The 20,974-nt window shown below is 42.3% G+C and overlaps 1 protein-coding gene across 7 annotated transcripts in view; it reads right to left on the minus strand.

Moving 5' to 3' along the window:
* The window catches only part of LOC118362645 (sine oculis-binding protein homolog A), a 34,757-nt gene extending 13,986 nt beyond the window's left edge, over positions 1-20,771 (minus strand). For 2 of the 7 annotated variants that reach the window (XM_035743158.2, XM_035743153.2), the window contains exons 1-6: positions 20,437-20,771; positions 10,487-10,558; positions 5,080-5,215; positions 4,240-4,452; positions 2,227-2,378; positions 1,694-1,717 (exon numbers count right to left, since the gene is read on the minus strand). In XM_035743158.2, coding sequence (XP_035599051.1) covers positions 1,694-1,717; positions 2,227-2,378; positions 4,240-4,452; positions 5,080-5,215; positions 10,487-10,558; positions 20,437-20,532 — 693 coding nt within the window. In that variant the 5' untranslated portion in view covers positions 20,533-20,771. The remainder of the gene's footprint in view (positions 1-1,693; positions 1,718-2,226; positions 2,379-4,239; positions 4,453-5,079; positions 5,216-10,486; positions 10,559-20,436) is intronic. The other 5 variants (XM_035743157.2, XM_035743154.2, XM_035743159.2 and 2 more) reach the window with 3 other exon arrangements.
* Between the last annotated feature and the right edge of the window lie 203 nt (positions 20,772-20,974).

Here is a 20,974-nt window from a genome sequence, read left to right on the forward strand (position 1 = left end):
TCAGTGTTTATTTATCTGACTAACATTGGTTCTGTCGGTAGGTGCGCTGATTGGTCCAGCCAGGCCTCTTTGTTGTGATTTCTAATGATCATCGACCTTTACCTAAAAATATATATATTTTTTTAAACTAAGCCCCGACGCTATCTAGCAGGGATAGTTAGACTTTGAGAGGAAGAGAGAGCATGATATGACCGTGTCTGTGTAGTGCAAGTTCAAGCTCCAGTTTCTTCCCTCAAACTACTCTCTAAGTTTCCCCCTTTCCCTTGTATTAATCGCTGTCAGCCATGAAATAATCACCTCCCTCACGAGGCTCTCCTGCTGCGACATGGGGACCTATAGGTTCCCTAGCCAGGACTAAATCACAACGAAGACAGGTAACACACTTCATCAAAAACACACACACACACACACACATACACATCTTATTCAGTGTGTCTTCCTTGATACTGGATCCAGATGGTAAAGTAAATTGCAGAGTGAGTGCAGGCAACCGACAGCCTGTGTATAAAAATGTGTGTCTGTTTGAGGGGATGTGACATTACTGGGGTTACGTAAAGAAGCACTTGCCTGGAGGGACCTCGGAGACAAAGACAGAGATGGAATTTTACAGGTCTCCAGAGGTGTAAGGAAAGATTCCTGAGCCATGAAAAAAGATAGACGTCTTACATCAGAAATGGGCTGTAAAATACAAGCTAGGGCCTCTTCACTTGGACTTTACCCTCTCTAGTGCGTTTACATGATGTGAGGGGAGGCCTGAGAGTGAGAGTGTGTGTCTATGTTGAATGTCTATGTGAAATAAACCAGACTAGTCATTAGATGAGCTCAAAACTGGATCAAAACTCTTCTACCCCCCAGCCACCCTATCACATGGCTGAATGTTGGTATTATTCCTGGTGCACGGGATGGATGGTGTTGTGCAGTGGCAATGGAAGAAACTGAATCCTCCTCACCCGCGCTCGCCATAAGAGGAGATTGGATTACGCGGACGAAGCAGCTGTAGATATTTAGCGAAACATGATGCGTCTCCACTGCCCACCCCTACGCCACCCTACTCGCTATGTCCTGTCTCCCCTTTCAGACACAAACAGACAACATACGTTTTCAGCCATGCCATTTTTTGTTGTTGGAAAAACTGGAAGGTTTGGAGTTGTGGCCAATCTTGTGGGTGCATGAAAAAAAGAAACATGTGGATATCTCTTACACAAATGGCCTGCATGAATGTGAGAGTGTGAGACATAATATAGAATCTGCACCACCTCAGCAGACAAGGACTTAATGTGCTCTAGCCATGTCTGTTTTCCTAACGTGGGAATTCTGTCCCTGGATAGCTCTTCACATTGGCCCTTACTCACTGAAATACAATATCACTTCAGTTGTTCTTTTGTTTATATATCCACATACAGCACTCATAGAAGTGTCAAATAAACTTACGACTTTAGTGTGAACTTTGTCTTTAGGACTAGCAATACTTAACAAATGTGGGAGAAACCACAGCAGGTACAAGGCAACTCATGCTATGAAAATTGATAATGTGAATAGAAAAAACTGGATTCCCGTACAGTATCTTAAATTATCAGACATATGTATACTTCCATTTCAACAGCCGGTAGCATACAGAACTATGCTAAGTGATTATGTTTTGATGAAAAAAGGGAAAGGAATAAAGACATAAATAAAAACATATCATACTTACACTGTAATTCCTTACATATCCAAGCTTAGGTATAAGAAAGAAAGCAGAATGTTTAACTTCAGAAATCAGGACAAATTAAAACACTATTTACTTTATGGTCTGTCTTTGGAAATATATACTGATAATTGGAACCAATGCATGTTTGAAAGTCAACTGCATAGGGTATGACTGGAACCGTGTTTCTGCATGTTCAATGATGAAACCACAAGCCAAGGATGGATATTGGTTTTGTGTTATTCTACTACAATGGGTACTCAAAAGAAAGGCCAAACTCAGGAGCGAAATATCCAAAGTACCTAAGCTTCTGGGCTCCTCACCCAGCCATCTAGTGGAGATATTGTACAAAGTTGAAAGTTGGTCAATACAATTCCTAAGGACTGACAAGTGTCCTACAGCATCTTAATCTGAGAAATCAGGAAGAGTGGATGTAGGGAGGAAGTGATGTATGTCAGTACATGTATGTACCACATGGTCTTGTGTGCACTTGCATAATTGGTTCATTAATGAGATAGGAGTGTTAAGAAGGAGTTTACCTTGTTTCTCTTGAAGTAGGCTCGGCGACAGGCGGCAAAGCACTTCTCACTGCAGAAGCTCTTCAGCTCAGTGCCCATGTTTAGGGAATAGCGTTTGACGCCAACCTTCTGACACCATGCGCACATGATCTGGACGTTAGACACATCCTCGTCTGGGGGACCACAAACACAAACAGACACAATGTGAGGATAACTGGATAACACTCCAGCCACCCCTCCCCCCTCCAGCCACCCAAACAATCTGACAGCCACCTGTCAAATCTCATCATGTGAATGAGCCGACCAACAATGCATCCTGACAGTATTCCCCTTCCAGGCAAAAGAGGACAGTGCTTCCCACCCCAAGGTTTTGTTTGCTGCAGTCATGAAGGCAGTTAGAGACATTCTAACTAGACAGAGATGCCCTAAGAAATTGCTGTGGACAAAAATCGTTTGTCGATTTGAAAATGCTTCAGCTGAAGTCTACCTAATTAAATTGCAGAGGGCTTCATTGGAGATTCATTAGAACATGGAAACTAAACACCCTCCATGACATCAAATGGGTCTCTCATCTTAAACAAGGGTTGCTGGGTAATTTACATTGCTTTTTTAGCCCCTCAGTGTTGTACTATGTGGAGAGACTTCTTCCTGGGAGACTCACAATTATCACATTATGACTAAGTGTGTGCAAAGGTGAAAAGAAATGTGCCCATTAGTCTTTCACCTCCCTTATCACACTGTGGTGGGTACTGGGAAGGCTTTTTCCCTCTTGTTAAGCTTAATAGATCTATAGTGCAAATCTTTTTTAAAGGAAGGACATTTTCAATTAAGGGGAATAACTCCCGGGAGGCCCAAAGATAGCACCGTGGCCACAGCATGCATATTTTATGCTCCTTTATGCTTCTGCTGCATGGCCCATATTGAGAGATCTCTGCAGAGGTAGGTGTGAATGGGGGGTAGAAAATATTCCTGGGGAAGTTCCCCCTCTACATCCCTCCATTATTGCATTGTTTTAGAAAATCTATGTCTAAAGTCCCATGGCAACCTGGCAGTAATTAAATAAAATATTTGGCAACAACAAACAAGTTGGAGTGTGGCAGGTAGCCTGGCGGTTAAGGGCGTTGGGCCAGTAACTGAAAGGTTGCTAGTTCGACTCTCCGAGATGACTAGGTGAAAAATCTGACGATGTGCAAGGCACTTAATCCTAATTGCTTCTGTAATTCGCTCTGGATAAGAGTGTCTACTAAAATGTAAAGTGTTCATTTGAAGGCATCTAATTATTTTCATACAAAAAGGTCACTTGACGTGGTATGTTTGCATTCAGAATTTTCTGGCCTTTTTCTCGGCTCTCGTTATGCGTTTCCTTATTAATGAAGTCACATCTGCTGGGAGAGAGCCTTGTACTGTAATTATGCAGTGCCCATATTAAATACCTCTATCATCCAGTGTACCTGCACCTCAAAAGCCCCTCTATTGCTATTGCAGGGCATATGAATAATTCAAAAGGGGTACAAGTTGGATGGGCCGGTGGGAGGGGGAGTGGGAGGGGGAGTGGGGGCGGTTGGTGTTGAGCTGTGAGAGAGGGACCATACCATCTGTTTTTCACCCTGTGCTGTGTGAGGCTGTGTGAGGCTGTGAGGCCGCCTCTAGCGTGATGCCATGGCACTCTCCTCTCCCCATGCAGGCTGATGAGCCTCTTGAGTATCACGGCACACTTGTGGTTCAATGAAGCCCTCTGTCCATATACATTTCCACTGAGTTGACCAGGTGATACTGACACTTAAACAGTTGGAGGAGGGGAACCTGGGGTGTCTGTCTATGTATTTACAGACCTTTGTTCCTCATTTATCAAGTGATTGTAAAACTGACAGTGGATTTGAGCACTGAAATGGCAGTGATTCGTTAGATTCGTACTACACTGTTATGTATACTTGGGATTCAATTGTAGGATCCATTCTGATAGTCTTTAAAGTGCAAGCTTAAACACATTCAGTATGTTTGTTGTTTTTTAGGTGTGTGTGTGAAGTGTTTTACCTGCTGGTGGCTTGATCATGGGGGGTGGGATCAGTGGAACTATGATGGGCATGTTCCCATGCTCCCTGGTGCTGGGTGTGGAGGTGGACGGGGTGGTGGACGACTCTGTCACTCCGTTCCTCAATGTCGGTGTAGAGTGGGAGCTATTGGCTTGGTTTGGGGAGACATCACTATTCTCCCCCGATCCTCCTGGGATTTTTGGTAAAGAGTTTTCTGAGGGAGACAGAGTGAGTGTGCTGGTCTTTCTGGACTTGCTGTATGTAAAGCAACGGAAATGGACATCATTGATCACTTCCAAACAAATATGCTTTTGACGCAAGATGGGTGTCCTTTGTGTTACCCTGGAAACCATGTTGGCATCTTTGATTAGATAACGCCCTACTGTATGCTTGCTCAATGCCTGATGTGAATTTCTACAATTTTATCCAACATTATAACCAGGGATCACCATGTAGAGATTCCAGAGACACTTGTTTTAATCACCAATAGGAAAGCAAAGTGCAGTTTTCTGCTGAAACATAACTACACCATAATGACTGGATGAAGCAACTACAGCAGATTTTGAACTGGATAGCCTAACTGAATTGCCTCATCAATCATGATAAACTACTGCCAAGTTGCAGCAGTACTTTCCCCAGCCTCTGTCTCTGACCCTGCAGAGGGAATTTGCAACTCAGCATAGACAGTAAATGTCACATTTTGCATCAATTGTAATACCACTTGTAAAACCATATTTTTAGATGAAGAAGTATGCTCCTGTGCACAGAACATAGCTTTTTCAATGAATAAACAACTGCAATGACCAGATCAATGAATATCTGTCTCCATGGTTATGCTCACCTTTCAGGACAGAGATGTGTGGATGTGTCTCTCCATCTGGGTAGTTCCGTATGTCGATGTTGTCCTGGTCTCTCAGGTCCACCTTGTCATAGCCATACCAGCCAAGCAGCTCATTCATGGTGTTCTCCGCAAAACTCTGCAAGACAAGAGACACAATATTTGCCATTAGGATTAACAAGCATGAACTCTGTTTCACTATTACATCACAGGGTAATGAGGGGAGCAGTGAGGGATAAAAGGGGTTGTTTGCATATGAACAAGGTTTCCACCCCCAAAACACACAATAAAGGAAATGCTTGTTATATGAAACAAAACTACATGTTCTTTGAATGGGTTGCTCCAATTTCCTGCAATAAGGCTTAATATATTCACAGTAGCTATTATTCACTGATGGCATTGGATTATTGGATCAGGACAACTTGACAGCTGACTTATCCCAGACTAGTTTGATCAAGGCCTCAATTTACCAGCACACAATCTAATTGTTTGATCATAGCTTTTTACAGTTCATTTCCAGAAGCAGTCCACATGAGTAGCATGTAACAAGTCTATACTGATCACAGCACAATAATTCCACATTGTCTACGTATCATACGTTATATACAGAATTCCCAACCCATTAAACCATGACTGAGCACGACCACAGAACATTTTTACTGCACTTCCACTGCAAATCTACACAGGCAGTAATATCCAGTCAACTCCACCTCACATCCTTACATGTAAGGAGCACAATAGTGTTATTCTATTAAGACAGAACCTCTGCCCCTCATACATTACTTGAACATCTCAAGACACTCTCATAGTAGAATCGTATGTAGACAGAGTTTGGTCATCTTTAGTGGTGCTACTGTATGTTAGTGTTGAATTTCTAACAGTTCAATTCGCTACCTAATTAGTGAATGCTACATGCTGACCAGATCGGGCACGTAGCATGCGCGAGCGTCGCAATTCAATTATTGCACCCACACTGCTTGCTCGCGCGCGCCAACGAGTGTCTGCGATGCCAAGGGCTAAAATAGAACTCCTTTCTATTTCTGACACAGATCACCCTGAAAGTCCTGCCTCTCCCATCTCCTCATTGGTTCATAGAAGCAGGTACCCACGTGCCATCTCCTCATTGGTTATACCCACGTCGGTAATTGAAAGACAAACTGTTTTGCCGGTCGTCGTGGTAATACTATGAAAGTTTAGATGTCGATCACCATATAAGTTCAAAGATGAAAAAGCCTGGAAGGAGGAGAGATGACTAGAAACGATTCAGTTGGCCGTTTTATGTGTGGATTAATTGTCGGAGTAGTGGACCTTGTGCATTTCAGGTAAAATAACAACTCAATGTTTATATCCAATGACAAATTAGTTTGCAACAGCAAGCTAGCTAAATAGGACAAATTAGCTAGCAAGTGCAAGCTAACTAGCTAAATTGCCATACATGTTTAATGCTTTTCGACCTGTCCCCAAATTATGATGAGAGAGACTATATCTCTCTCATCATTACTCAATGCCTAGGTTTACCTCCAATGTACTCTCTTCCTACCCATACCTTTGTCTGGACATTATTCCTTGAATCTATGCTATCGTATCCAGAAACCTGATCCTTTTACTCTCTGTTCCGAACGTGCTAGATGGCCAGTTCTTATAGCCTTTAGCCGTATTCTTATCCTACTTCTCCTCTGGTGATGTAGAAGTTAATCCAGGACATGCAGTGCCTAGCTCCACTCCTACTCCCCAGGTGCTCTCAGTTGTTGACTTCTGTAACCGTAAAAGCCTTGGTTTCATGCATGTTAACATGAGAAGCCTACACCCTAAGTTTTCTTTATTCACTGCTTTAGCACATTCTGCCAACCTGGTTGTCTTAACCGTGTCTGAATCCTGGCTTAGAAAAACCACCAAAAACCCTGACATTTCCATCCCTAACTATAACATTTTCCTACAAGACAGAACTGCCAAAGGGGGCGGCGTTGCAATCTGCAATCTCAGAAAATAGATATGTCTATCCAGGTCTGTCTTACTATCCAGGTCTGTACCAAAACAATTTGAGATTCTACTTCTAAAAATTCACCTTTCCAGAAAAAAAGTCTCCTCCAGCTGTGCCCTGGACACCATATGCGAATTGATTTCCCCCATCTATCTTATGAGCTCGTGCTGCTAGGTGACCTAAACTGGGACATGTTTAACACCCCGAAAGGTTGCAAGATCGAATCCCTGAGCCGACAAGGTACAAATCTGTCGTTCTGCCCCTGAACAAGGCAGTTAACCCACTGTTCCGAGGCCGTCATTGAAAATAAGAATTTGTTCTTAACTGACTTGCCTAGTTAAAAAAAGGTTTTAAAAAACGGCCTTCCTACAATCTAAGCTTGGTGCCCTCAATCTCACACAAATGATCAATGAAACTACCAGGTACAACACCAAATCGGTAAACACAGGCACCCTCATAGATATCATCCTAACTAACTCGCCCTCCAAATACACCTCTGCTGTTTTCAACCAAGATCTCAGCAATCACTGCCTCATTGCCTGCATCCGTAATGGGTCTGCGGTCAAACGGCCACCCCTCATCAAATCAAATCAAATCAAATCAAATCAAATCAAATTTATTTATATAGCCCTTCGTACATCAGCTGATATCTCAAAGTGCTGTACAGAAACCCAGCCTAAAACCCCAAACAGCAAACAATGCAGGTGTAAAAGCACGGTGGCTAGGAAAAACTCCCTAGAAAGGCCAAAACCTCCTAGAGAGGAACCGGGCTAAAACAGAACATGACCAAGATGTTCAAATGCGAACAGGCCTTGAAACTGGAGCTTCTGGCTGTCACTGTCAAACACTCCCTAAAACACTTCAGCGAACAGATCGACCTAAATGACCAGCATGGTCGAATAATAATAAGGCAGAACAGTTGAAACTGGAGGCCGGGGTATCCTGGAATGCCATTGACCTCACCCCGTCAGTAGAGGATACCTGGTTATTCTTTAAAAGTGTCTTCCTCACCATCTTAAATAAGCATGCTCCGTTCAAAAAATTTAGAACCAGGAATAGATATAGCCCTTGGTTCACTCCAAACTTCTCTCCTTGACCAGAGCAAAAACATCCTGTGGCGTACTACATTAGCATTGAATATCCCCCGTGATACGCAACTTTTCAGGGGAGTTAGGAACCAATATACACAGGCAGTTAGGAAAGAAAAGGCTAACTTTTTCAAACAGAAATTTGCATCCTGTAGTACAAACTCAAAAAAGTCCTGGGACACTGTAAAGTCCATGGAGAATAAGAGCACTTCCTCCCAGCTGCCCACTGCACTGAGGCTAGGAAACACTGTCACTACCGTTACATTTTTCTACGGCTGGCCATGCTTTCCACCTGGCTACCTCTACCCCGGACAACAGCTCTGCGCTCCCCACAGCAATTCGCCCAAACCTCCCCCACTTCTCCTTCACCCAAATCCAGATCGCTGATCTGGACCCCTACAAATCAGCCGGTCTAGACAATCTGGACCCTCTCTTTCTAAAATGATCTGATGAAATAGTTGCAACCCCTAATACTAGCCTGTTCAACCTCTCTTTCGTATCGTCTGAGATTCCCATAGATTGGAAAGCTGCCGCAGTCATTCCCCTCTTCAAAAGGGGAGACACTCTAGACCCAAACTGCTACAGACCTATATCTATTCTACCCTGCCTTTCTATGGTCAACAAACAGTTAACAAACAGATTACCGACCATTTCGAATCTCACCGTACCTTCTCCGCTATGCAATCTGGTTTCAGAGCTGGTCATGGGTGCATCTCAGCCACGTTCAAGGTCCTAAACAATATCATGACCGCCATCGATAAGAGGCATTACTGTGCAGCCATATTCATTGACCTGGCTAGGGCTTTCGACTCTGTCAATCACAACATTCTTATTGGCAGACTCAACAGTCTTGGTTTCTCAAATGATTGCCTTGCTTGGTTCACCAACTACTTCTCCGATAGAGTTCAGTATGTCAAATCGGAGGGCTTGTTGTCCGGACCTCTGGCAGTCTCTATGGGGGTGCCACGGGGTTAAATTCTCGGGCCGACTATCTTCTCTGTATACATCAATGATGTCGCTCTCGCTGCTGGTGATTCTTTGATCCACCTCTACGCAGACGACACCATTCTGTATACCTCTGGCCCTTCTTTGGACACTGTGTTAACTAACCTCCAGATGAGCTTCAATGCTATACAACTCTCCTTCCGTGGCCTCCAACTGCTCTTAAATGCAAGTAAAAATAAATGCATGCTCTTCAACCGTTCGCTGCCCGCACCTGCCCGCCCGTCCAGTATCACTACTCTGGACGGTTCTGACTTAGGATATGGACAACTACAAATACCTAGATGTCTGGTTAGACTGTAAACTCTCCTTCCAGACTCACATTAAACATCTACAATACAAAATTAAATCTAGAATCGGCTTCCTATTTCGCAACAAAGCATCGTTCACTCATGCTTCACTCATGCTGCCAATGCTCATGCTACCCTCGTAAAACTGACCATCCAACCGATCCTCGACTTCGGCGATGTCATTTACAAAATAGCCTCCAACACACTACTCAACAAATTGGATGCAGTCTATCCCAGTGCCATCCGTTTTGTTACCAAAGCCCCATATACTACCCACCACTGCAACCTGTATGCTCTAGTTGGCTGGCCCTCGCTTCATACTCGTCGCCAAACCCACTGGCTCCAGGTCATCTACAAGTCTCTGCTCGGTAAAGCCCCGCCTTATCTCAGCTCACTGGTCACCATAGCAGCACCCACCCGTAGCACGCGCTCCAGCAGGTATATCTCACTTGTCACCCCCAAAGCCAATTCTTCCTTTGGCTGCCTCTCCTTCCAGTTCTCTGCTGCCAATGACCAGAATGAACTGAAAGAATCTCTGAAGCTGGAGACTCTTACCTCCCTCACTAGCTTTAAGCACCAGCTGTCAGAGCAGCTCACAGATCACTGCACCTGTACATAGTTCATCTGTAAATAGCCCATCCAATCTACCTCATCCCCATACTGTATTTATTTATTTGTATTGCTCCTTTGCACCCCAGTATCTCTACTTGCACATTCATTTTCTGCACACCTTACCATTCCAGTGTTTAATTGCTATATTGTAATTACTTCGCCACCATGGCCTATTTATTGCCTTACCTCTCTCATCCTACTTAATTCGCACACACTGTATATAGATTTTTCTACTGTATTTTTGACTGTATGTTTTTTTTATTCCATGTGTAACTCTGTGTTGTTGTATGTGTCGAACTGCTTTGTTTTATATTGGCCAGGTGTCAGTTGCAAATGAGAACTTGTTCTCAAGTAGCCTACCTGGTTAAATAAAGGTGAAATACATATATATATGGCTCAGAGTAGCACTATTGTCTCGCACGGACAAGGGGGCTCACCATGGAGTAGGGCGGGTTGCCATGGAGATCACCCGCCTTGCCTGCCCATGGGTGGGCCCGCTCAGCCCGAACCTGATGAGACACGAGTCATTTCATTACATTCTGGCATTGAACTGTCAATCAAATAGTACTCAATCAAGCATTTAATTGTCAATTACGGGCTGCCCTGTCAATACCACTGGATCAGGGAGGTAATTTCATTACATGAAAGCGTAATCAACATCAGTTATAACATCAGCTCGGAATCAAAAACTGCAGACGTGGAATCACAAGGCATGACATACAAGTAACATTTAGCCAAAGAAAAAAGGCAATGTTTTAGAAATACAAGCACTGATAAACTTGTATCTTACACCAAGAACAGACTGAGACAAGACTGGGCTAGCTGCTTCACATGCCGATCATGTATATATTCATACCACATCTACTAAAGTGAACATCATGTCAAATCAATAATAATTTTGTTTTCATTATGACATTTGTAATCTATGCCCTAACCGATGAATTGCTTTTCAAAAGTTGCCTAAGTATCCATTGATATTACTGCCAGTCTTTAGCAGGGATGACCGGACCCTTAAGTGAGGTTATTCATTACAATCAGTTGGTCCAACACATTCGTTCAGGGTGAGGTGAGTTACCCCAACATCAAATCGGAGTGCAGCTGCACGAGACCCGATGGTAATGCCTGTGGTAAATTTGGGTTGACTTTGAATATCCCTATGGGGCTAGTTCGGGACCATCTGTAAATTACACAATGTACATGTTCAAATTCCAATAGCTCCAAATTTCAATGTCTTAACCACCCCCCCAAGACTGAGTTTGGGATACCCTGTCTTAAAATACCAAATCTAAAATAAGTCAAAATCAGCCAAAAATGTTTGCCTTCTGCCCCTTTAGAGCAGTTGAATATTCCAGGCACTGGGTGTCACTAATGACGCTGAGAGGCATATCCACCACTTCACTGAGACTTCTTAGTCACTACACTCACAACAACATAACATGACAAGACACAATGTCTTGAGTTTCATCACCAGTCAGTGTCAATACTCATGGAGATCAAAAGATATAAACACATCAATAGTTCGTGAAAAAAAAAATCTAAGAAATCATGACATCAAACACAAAGGGTCAATTGAAGTTTGCCTGAGACAGGTTCAATGAAAGAGTTTGTAGTCCCTACTATTGTCTCGGTTCGATTCTGCTGCGTTACTTCTTTCAACAACTTCTGAGGTTTTTACATGTTACAGAAGAACATTGACTCTTGCTTGCCCATTGACTAAGTGCTTGTTTGACTCAGATGTGACTGGATCACATTACTCAAACAAAATGAAAGGGTATAAAGCCAGCAACGGTCATCTGTCTATCTCTCTCCGTCTTCAAGAAGGTTTGCCCACGTCTTTGCTCCCTGTCCCCTCTGTCACCCTGCCACTTCCAGAAAGAGGGAGTGGTAAAAGTGAGTGGAACCCAATCTGTATGGCAGGTCATGAAAGCAGCACACAGGCTTGATGAGGAGGGAGGCAGTGCTATGGTGCTGTCTGGTCACTGATAGTCAACTGTTTATTACAAATGTGCAAACTCTCTGGACTGTACTAAGCCTCTTCTATGGCTATCCAATTTATCAGGCTTGTCCTACAGAGTGTCCTTCAACCCTGGTCCTACAGGACTTTGTTTCAGCCCAGCACTAACACACCTGATTCAACTAATCATCAACGTCTTAATCAGTTGAATCAACAGAGATCAAAAGTGATCAATGTAGGAACAGAAGTATGAACACACTTTAATATAAGAAATGGTCGCAAAATACCACCATTCAACCCCAATCACAGCTCTGCGAAACACTGACTTGCTGCCAATGTTCAACATTGAACAGAAAAACTTTAGCAGTTTAGAATAATTATATTATTTTAATACAAAAGCTTGTTTCCTTCATTTAGCAAGAAGTGAAAGGTAGGGGCGAGCAGGGGGAATCCGATACCTTGGGCAGAAACCAGAGTAGGTCACAGTACACCATAATAAAAGTCTCATTGAGTGGGCCCTCCTTCACTCTCCTAGCCCAGACTTTCTCCCACTGCTCCGATTTCATTTCCCCTACCTTCCTTGATATGTGATCCTGTGCAGACGCTCAGGTTTCAGTTTTTACAGCTTAGGCAGCCTATTGCTGTATACATTCCTTTCTCCCCTGCTCTTACCCTGCACTATCCCCTATTCCACCAAGTATCTCCTTGATTACTTACTGTGGCTTATTTTTACCATGGTGCACATTAAAGCAGCACAAGATGAAGGAAACACTGTCAGACTTAGATTTTCTGAGGTATGATCTCTCACAAGGGCACATTGTGTGTTTTTTTCCCCATTTTTTTTTTCAAGCAGACGAGAGACGAGGGAGAAAAGAAAGAACGAAAAGTTAAAATGTTTAAAGTAGCAAACAGGCCTTCAGTTTATGGTTAAGGGAGAGACTTAAACTGTAGCATGTTTGGCAGAGAATGTTTAAGATAGTGGCTTTTGAGATAAATACTGTATCTTATGGAAACATGGAACTTGGGCTACTTTTTCATCTGTATCCGCTAGTCTTATTAGTCTTTGTTTAGCAGTAACAATTTTGTCACACTGTGACATACATTGCCTTCAGAAAGTATTCACACCCCCTTGACTTTTTCCACATTGTGTTGTGTTACAGTGTGAATTTAAATGTATTACATTGAGATTTTGTGACACTGGCCTATACACAATACCCCATAATGTCAAAATTGAATTATATATAGTGTACCAGTCGAAAGTGTGGATGTGGCTACTCATTTAACGTATTTTCTTTATTTTTACTATTTTCTACACCGTAGAATAATATTGAAGACATCAAAACTATGAAATAACACATATGGAATCATGTAGTAACCATATTTTAGATTATTCAAAGTAGCCACCCTTTGCCTTGATGACAGCTTTGCAAACTCTTGGCATTCTCTTAACCAGCTTCATCTGGAATGCCTTTCCAACAGTCTTGAAGGAGTTCCCACATATGCTGAGCACTTGTTGGCTGCTTTTCCTTCACTCTGTGGTCCAACTCATCCCAAACCATCTCAATTGGGTTGAGGTCAGGGGATTGTGGAGGCCAGGTCATCTGATGCAGCACTCCATCACTCTCCTTCTTGGTCAAATAGCCCTTACACAGCCTGAAGGTGTTGGATCATTGTACTGTTGAAAAACAAATGATAGACCCACTAAGTTCAAACCAGATGAGATGGTGTATTGCTGAAGAATGCTGTGGTAGCCATGCTGGTGAAGTGTGCATTGAATTCTAAATAAATCACTGACAGTGTCACCAGCAAAGCGCCCCCACACCATCACACCTCCTCCTCCATGCTTCACAGTGGGAATCACACATGCAGAGATCATCCATTCACCTACTCTGCATCTCACAAGTGGTTGGAACCAAAAATCCCAAATTTGGATTCATCAGACCAAAGGACAGATTTCCACCGGTCTCATGTCCATTGCTTGTGTCTGTTGGCCCAAGCAAGTCTCTTCTTATTATTGGTGTGCTTTAGTAGTGGTTCCTTTGCAGCAATTCGACCATGTAGGCCTGATTCATGCAATGTTCTCGGAACAGTTGATTTTGAGATGTGTCTGTTACTGGAACTCTGTGAAGCATTTATTTGGGCTGAAATTTCTGAGGCTGATAACTCTAATGAACTTATCCTCTGCAGCAGAGGTAACTCTGGGTCTTCCTTTCCTGTGGCGATCCTCATGCGAGCCAGTTTAATCATTGCGCTTTATGGTTTTTGCGACTGCACTTGAATAAACTTTCAAAGTGCTTGAAATGTTCCGCATTGACTGACGTTGATGTCTTAAAGTAATGATGGGACTGTTATTTCTCTTTGCTTATTTGCGCTGTTCTTGACATAATATGGACTTAACTTTTAACAAGGCACACCTGTTCATTGAAATACCTCATGAAGCTGGTTGAGAGAATGCCAAGAGTATGCAAAGCTATCATCAAGGCAAAGGGTAGCTACTTTTGAGAATCTCAAATATAAAATAAATACAAATTGTTTAACACTTTTTTGGTTACCACATGATTCCATATGTGTTATTTCATATTGTTGATGTCTTCACTATTATTCTACAATGTAGAAAATAGTCAAAAATAAACAAAAACCCTTGAATAAATGAGTAGCTGTGTCCAGACTTTTGACTGGTACTGTATACAGTATATATATATTTTTTAAATTAAATAATAAAACATGAAAAGATTAAATGTCTTGAGTCAATAAGTATTCAGCCCCTTCGTTACGGCAAGCCGGAATAAGTTCAGGATTAAAAATGTGCTTAACAAGTCACATAATAAGTTGCATGGACTCACTCTGTGTGCAATAATAGTGCTTAACATGATATTTGAATAACTACCTCATCTCTGTACCCCACACATACAATTATCTGTAAGGTCCCTCAATCGAGCAGTGAATTTCAAACACAGATTCAACCACAAAGACCATTGAGGTTTTCCGATGCCTCGCAAGAAGGGCACCTATTGGTAGATGGGTAAAAATGTAAAAACAGCATGGTGAAGTTATTCATTACACTTTGGATGGTGTATTATTTTTATTTCATCTTTATTCAACCAGATAGGCCAGTTGAGAACATGTTCTCATTTACAACTGCGACCTGGCCAAGATAAAGCAAAGCAATGCAACAAAAACAACAACACAGAGTTACACATGGGTTAAAGAAAACGTAGAAAAATCCTTATTGAGATTCTCGATTATTGTGGATTTATCGGTGGTGACAGTGTTTCCTAGCTTCAGTGCAGTGGGCAGCTGGGAGGAGGTGCTCTTATGCTCTATGGACTTGACAGTGTCCCAACATTTTGGGGAATTAGTGCTACAGGATGCAAATTTCTGTTTGAAAAACCAAGCCTTTGCTTTCCTAACTGACTGTGTATATTGGTTCCTGACTTCCCTGAAAAGTTGCATATCGTGGGGGCTATTCAATGCTAATGCAGTACGCCACAGGATGTTTTTGTGCTAGTCAAGGGCAGTCAAGTCTGGAGTGAACCAAGGGCTATATCTGTTTTTAGTTCTACATTTTTTGAATACTTATTTATGAGTGAGGAAAGCACTTTTAAAAGAACAACCAGGCATCCTCTACTGACGGGATGAGGTCAATATCCTTCCAGGATACCCAGGCCAGGTCGATTAGAAAGGCCTGCTCGCTGAAGTGTTTTAGGGAGTGTTTGACCTTGATAAGGGGTGTTCGTTTGACCGCGGGCCCATTACGGACGCAGGCAATAAGGCAGTGATCGCTGAGATCCTGGTTGAAAACAGCAGAGGTCTATTTAGAGGGCAAGTTGGTCAGAATGATATCTATGAGGGTGCCCATGTTTACCGATTTAGGGTTGTACCTGGTAGGTTCCTGGTTCATTTGTGTGAGATTAAGGGCATCTAGCTTAGATTGTAAGACGGGCGGGGTGTTACGCATATCCCAGTTTGGGTCACCTAACAGTACGAACTATGAAGATAGATGGGGGGCAATCAATTAACATATGGTGTCCAGGGCACAGCTGGGGGCTGAGGGGGGTCTATAACAAGCGGCAACAGTGAGAGACTTATTTCTGGAAAGGTGGATTTTTAAAAGTAGAAGCTCAAACTGTTTGGGCACAGACCACTACAGTATGACAGAACTCTGCAGGCTATCTCTGCAGTAGATTGCAACTCTGCCCCCTTTGGCAGTTCTATCTTGATGGAAAATGTTGTAGGAAATTTCCAAATTTTTGGTGGCCTTCCTAAGCCAGGATTTAGACACGGCTAGGACATCAGGGTTGGAGGAGTGTGCTAAAGCAGTGAATAAAACAAACTTAGGGAGGAGGCTTCTGATGTTAACATGCATGAAACCAAGACTTTTACAGTTACAGAAGTCAACAAATGAGAGCGCCTGGGGAATAGGTGTAGTACTGGGGGCTACAGGGCTGGGTTAACCTCTACATCGCCAGAGGAACAGTGGAGGAGTAGGATAAGGGTACGGCTAGAGGCTATAAGAACTGGTTGTCTAAGAACTAGACATATTTTTTATTTTTATTTATTTAATCTTTATTTAACCAGATAGGCCAGTTGAGAACAAGTTCTCATTTACAACTGCGACCTGGCCAAGATAAAGCAAAGCAGTGTGACAAGAGTTACTCATGGGATAAACAAACGTACAGTCAATAACGCAATAGAAAAATCTATGTACAGTGTGTGCAAATTTAGTAAGGTTAGGGAGGTAATGCAATAAATAGGCCATAGTGGCGAAATAATTACAATTTAGCATTGACACTGGAGTGAAAGATGTGCAGATGATAATGTGCAAGTAGAGATACTGGGGTGCAAAAGAGCGAAAACAACCAAAATAACAATATAGGGATGAGGTAGTTGGGTGGGCTATTTACAGATGGGCTGTGTACAGGTACAGTGATGTAAGCTGCTCTAACAGCTGATGCTCAAAGTTAGTGAGGGAGATACAAGTCTCCAGCTTCAGTGATTTTTGCAATTCGTTCCAGTCATTGGCAGCAGAGAACTGGAAGGAAAGGCAGCCAAAGGAGGTGTTGGCTTTGGGGATGACCAGTGAAATATAACTGCTGGAGCGCGTGCTACGGGTGGGTGTTGCTATGTTGACCAGTGTGCTGAGATAAGGTGGGGCTTTACCTAGCAAAGACTTAGAGATGACCTGAAGCCAGTGGGTTTGGCGACGAATATGTTGTGAGGGTCAGCCAAAAAGGGCCTACAGGTCACAGTGGTGGGTAGTATATGAGGCTTTGGTGACAAAACGAATGGCACTGTGATAGACTACATTCAATTTGCTGAGTAGAGTGAGTAGAGTGTATCAATACATCCAGTCACTACAAAGGTACGGGTGTCCATCCTAACTCAATTTCCAGAGTGGAAAGAAACCTCTCAGGGATTTTACCATGAGGCCAATGTTGACTTTAAAACAGTTACAGAGTTTATTGGCTGTGATGGAAGTAAACTGAGGATGGACCCACAACGTTGTAGTTACTCCACAATACTAACCTAAATGACAGAGTGAAAAGAAGAAACCCTGCACAGGATAAAAAATATTCCAAAACATGCATCCTGTTTGCAATAAGGCACTAAAAGAAGGTGGCAAAGAAATAAACATTAAGTTCTGAATACAAAGTGTTATGTTTGGGGCAAAGCCACCAGTGGTGGCTGCATCATGTTATGTGTACGCTTGTCATCGGCAAGGACTAAGGAGTTTTTTAGGATAAAAATAATCTAAGCACAGGCAAAATCCAAGAGGAAAACCTGGTTCAGTGTACTTTCCAACGGACACTGGGAGACAAATTCACCTTTCAGCAAGACAAAAACCTAAAACAGAAGGCCAAATATACACTGGAATTTCTTACCAAGTTTTGACTTAAAACAGCTTGAAAGTCTATGGCAAGACTTGAAAATGGCTGTCTAGTAATGATCAACAACCAACTTTCAGAGCTTTACGATTTTTTAAAAGAATGTGCAAATATTGTACAATCAAGGTGTACAAAGCCCTTAGAGACTTACCCAGAAAGACTCGCAGCTGTAATTGCTGCCAAAGGTGATTCTAACGTGTATTGACTCTGGTGTATAAATACTTACGTAAATTAGATATTTCTGTATTTAATTTTCAATAAATTTGCTAAAATTTTTAAAAACAGATTTCCACTTTGTCATTATTGCATTGTGTGTAGGAGGGTGAGATAATTAATGTTGAATTCAAGCTGTAACACAACAAAATGTGGAATAAGTCAAGGGGTATGAATACTTTCTGAATGCACTGTAAATGGCATACAACATAAAATCCATGAACACTTTCAGGGTCAGATTTGATTTAGTACCAGGTGCAAAGTTTAAACCTTGTTTTTCCAGATGGAATTACTGAATCTCAGTCAGCATAAAGCCAATTGTAATTGTGGCCCCATAAGAGACTTGATGGTCAGGAACAGCTTGTTGACACTACAGCACATCCTATAGCCACAAACTGGCTAGGAATGCTATTGGATCAGTCTCTAATTCTATTGCCACTTCATTGATAATCACTTATCTGTTAAGGCTGACATAGAACTGGAATTGTGAAAGATGTACATTGTACTTGATGTAGACCTTTGCTGTTTTCTGGCTTCCATCAGCTCTGAATTGGAACTGTGTTCTTCAATGTTGAAGGATAATCAGTTAATCTTATATTTGGTTGTACGGACACATCCATAATTCTCTACATATGCTGATAATTATACTGTAGATGTGGCACCTTCCACACTTTAAACTAAGCTCATTGATGAGAAGATGGAACAGAAGGATATGGCAGCTTTGCTCTGAGTAGTTTTTTTTACAACTGATGTAAGTCAGTCACTTCAGAGAATGAATATGACGATTGAGTCATTTTCCCAACAGTGCAGACAACTTTGTCTGTCTGACACTATGAAATGAATTAAACACTTGGACAGCATTTCATAATTTGATTGATGAAGACAAAGAAACAAAATCAAATCCACAGAATACCATTATGTGCTTGTCAAAATAATTCCCATTTAGAATGCTTGTTGGTCCATTGTCTCCCACTGGGCACACAACAGTTGAATTGATGTTGTTCTCACGTAATTTACCTTGATATGCCACTCATTTTGTAGAAATTAAAATGAATCAATAAATAAATATGGCATCTTAAATGCAGTAGGGATGAATGTAGCACGCATGAGACCAATAATCAAATCCAAATATTGTATGTAGCATGCCTCCACACAATTCACAGCAAGAGAAAAAGGGGTGTTTCTCTGAAACCCAGTACACACACCTCTTAGACGGGAAGAGACATGATGCACACCAAAACGTCTGTAGGCTTTTCTGACAATCTTTGTTCATAATTCCTCTAAATCAATATATACAAAATAAAACCCATACTCTAACAATAACCCTATATCTGAATATGCGTTGGGAATTATTCTGTACTGGAAATTATTTTTCTCAACCCAGGCATAGAATGTGTACAAACAATGAACACATGATGAAACCCTGAGACAAAGCAGCGATAGGTTCCCTGCATGCCATGCCCTCTTCACGTTTTTTTTCTCCACAATGTACGACAATTCCATCACAGCAGGAAAATCTATCTTACTGTTAAATATTTAGATCGATACATGGCATGCATAAGTGTACCATTAGGTAGGCTTATAATGTATGCAGAACAGTATAATGCACGATAAACAATGTGATCTTGTCCGGCGTCTGTAGACACACATCTGGAAGCACACCTCTAGCGCTTCGGCTCGTCCACAGCTGGAAAGGACAGATATCGTTTGGCTTGAGTTCACGATGCCGTCTAGAGACGATGTCTAGCGTTAATAATTTGCAGTAAGTCAATTTCCTTTCATTGATCATGATAGTCTCCCCGCGATCTTTTATTTGAAATGCGTAGGCTACGCTCAGTGTTGTTTCTGCGGGAGTAGCGGTAGTACTAGTATAGTGGCACTGTTGACGCCTTGACTGACGCACTGGATTTACCATTTACTTCAATGGAACCATGTGGGCCAAGGAAAACCACACAAATGACTATAATAGGGTCCTAATTCTCCAGAATATGTTTTCCCATTCATTGCCAAAAAGTAAATGTGGGCTACTGGTAGGCCTATGTGGAACAACAAAGACGGTGTAGCCTAGGCTGTATTATAACGCATGGCAAGACATTCTACCATATCCATTTTTATTCAACCTGCTGTGGACTATGAATGGGTTTAATTAATTCCCCAAAATTGATATGACATTGGACTTATTCGCTATTCATCCAATAAATTGCATCAATGAATCAGGTCTGCTCTAAAATGTGAGAGGATGCTCGCTTTACGCATCCCCATATATCACGCGTTTTAATGAGTGCTCTGTTTCCATGCGTAATCACAACCAAGTGGTCCAATGTCGATCACTTACCTTCATTTCTTCGTTGATTTCTCTTTTCACGGGGTGAGCCGGTTTTCTGCTTCTTTTATTTTCGGGGGGTCTGCCCTCTTTTTCCATCTCTGCCATTTTTTATAATAGCTCTGTCAATATTTGCGATTGGGGTAGAGTGGACAAGTGCGAGGCGGGGCCGCTTTAAAGTTGCCCAAAGGCTAATGTCAAGCTGGGGAACAGCCCGGGTGAAGTTGATGATGCCGTTGAGGGCTTGCGTTGCCCTGTTAAGTCAGCCATCTTCTGCCCCTATTTTTCCACGGTCTGTGCGCAAGTTGGTGTGTGTGAGCTGCCTCTGAATCAAATGAGAGGTTGAGTGAGAAAAAAATCTAGACAGGGGGAGGAGCGTCCCCTGTAACATAATATGACGCTGTTGATCTGAGGTGGGCTATTTCCTCTCGATTTTCCGTAACGTTTTAACTTTGGGCCCTCCTCACCTCACACATGCAATCTTACAACCTAGTCTGGAAGGCTCTCCCACTTCATGAAGGTATTTGCGCCCTATCCTGCCTGCCACTGC

The sequence above is a fragment of the Oncorhynchus keta genome, chromosome 29 (genome assembly GCF_023373465.1).
Source record: "Oncorhynchus keta strain PuntledgeMale-10-30-2019 chromosome 29, Oket_V2, whole genome shotgun sequence".
Classification (NCBI taxonomy): domain Eukaryota; kingdom Metazoa; phylum Chordata; class Actinopteri; order Salmoniformes; family Salmonidae; genus Oncorhynchus; species Oncorhynchus keta.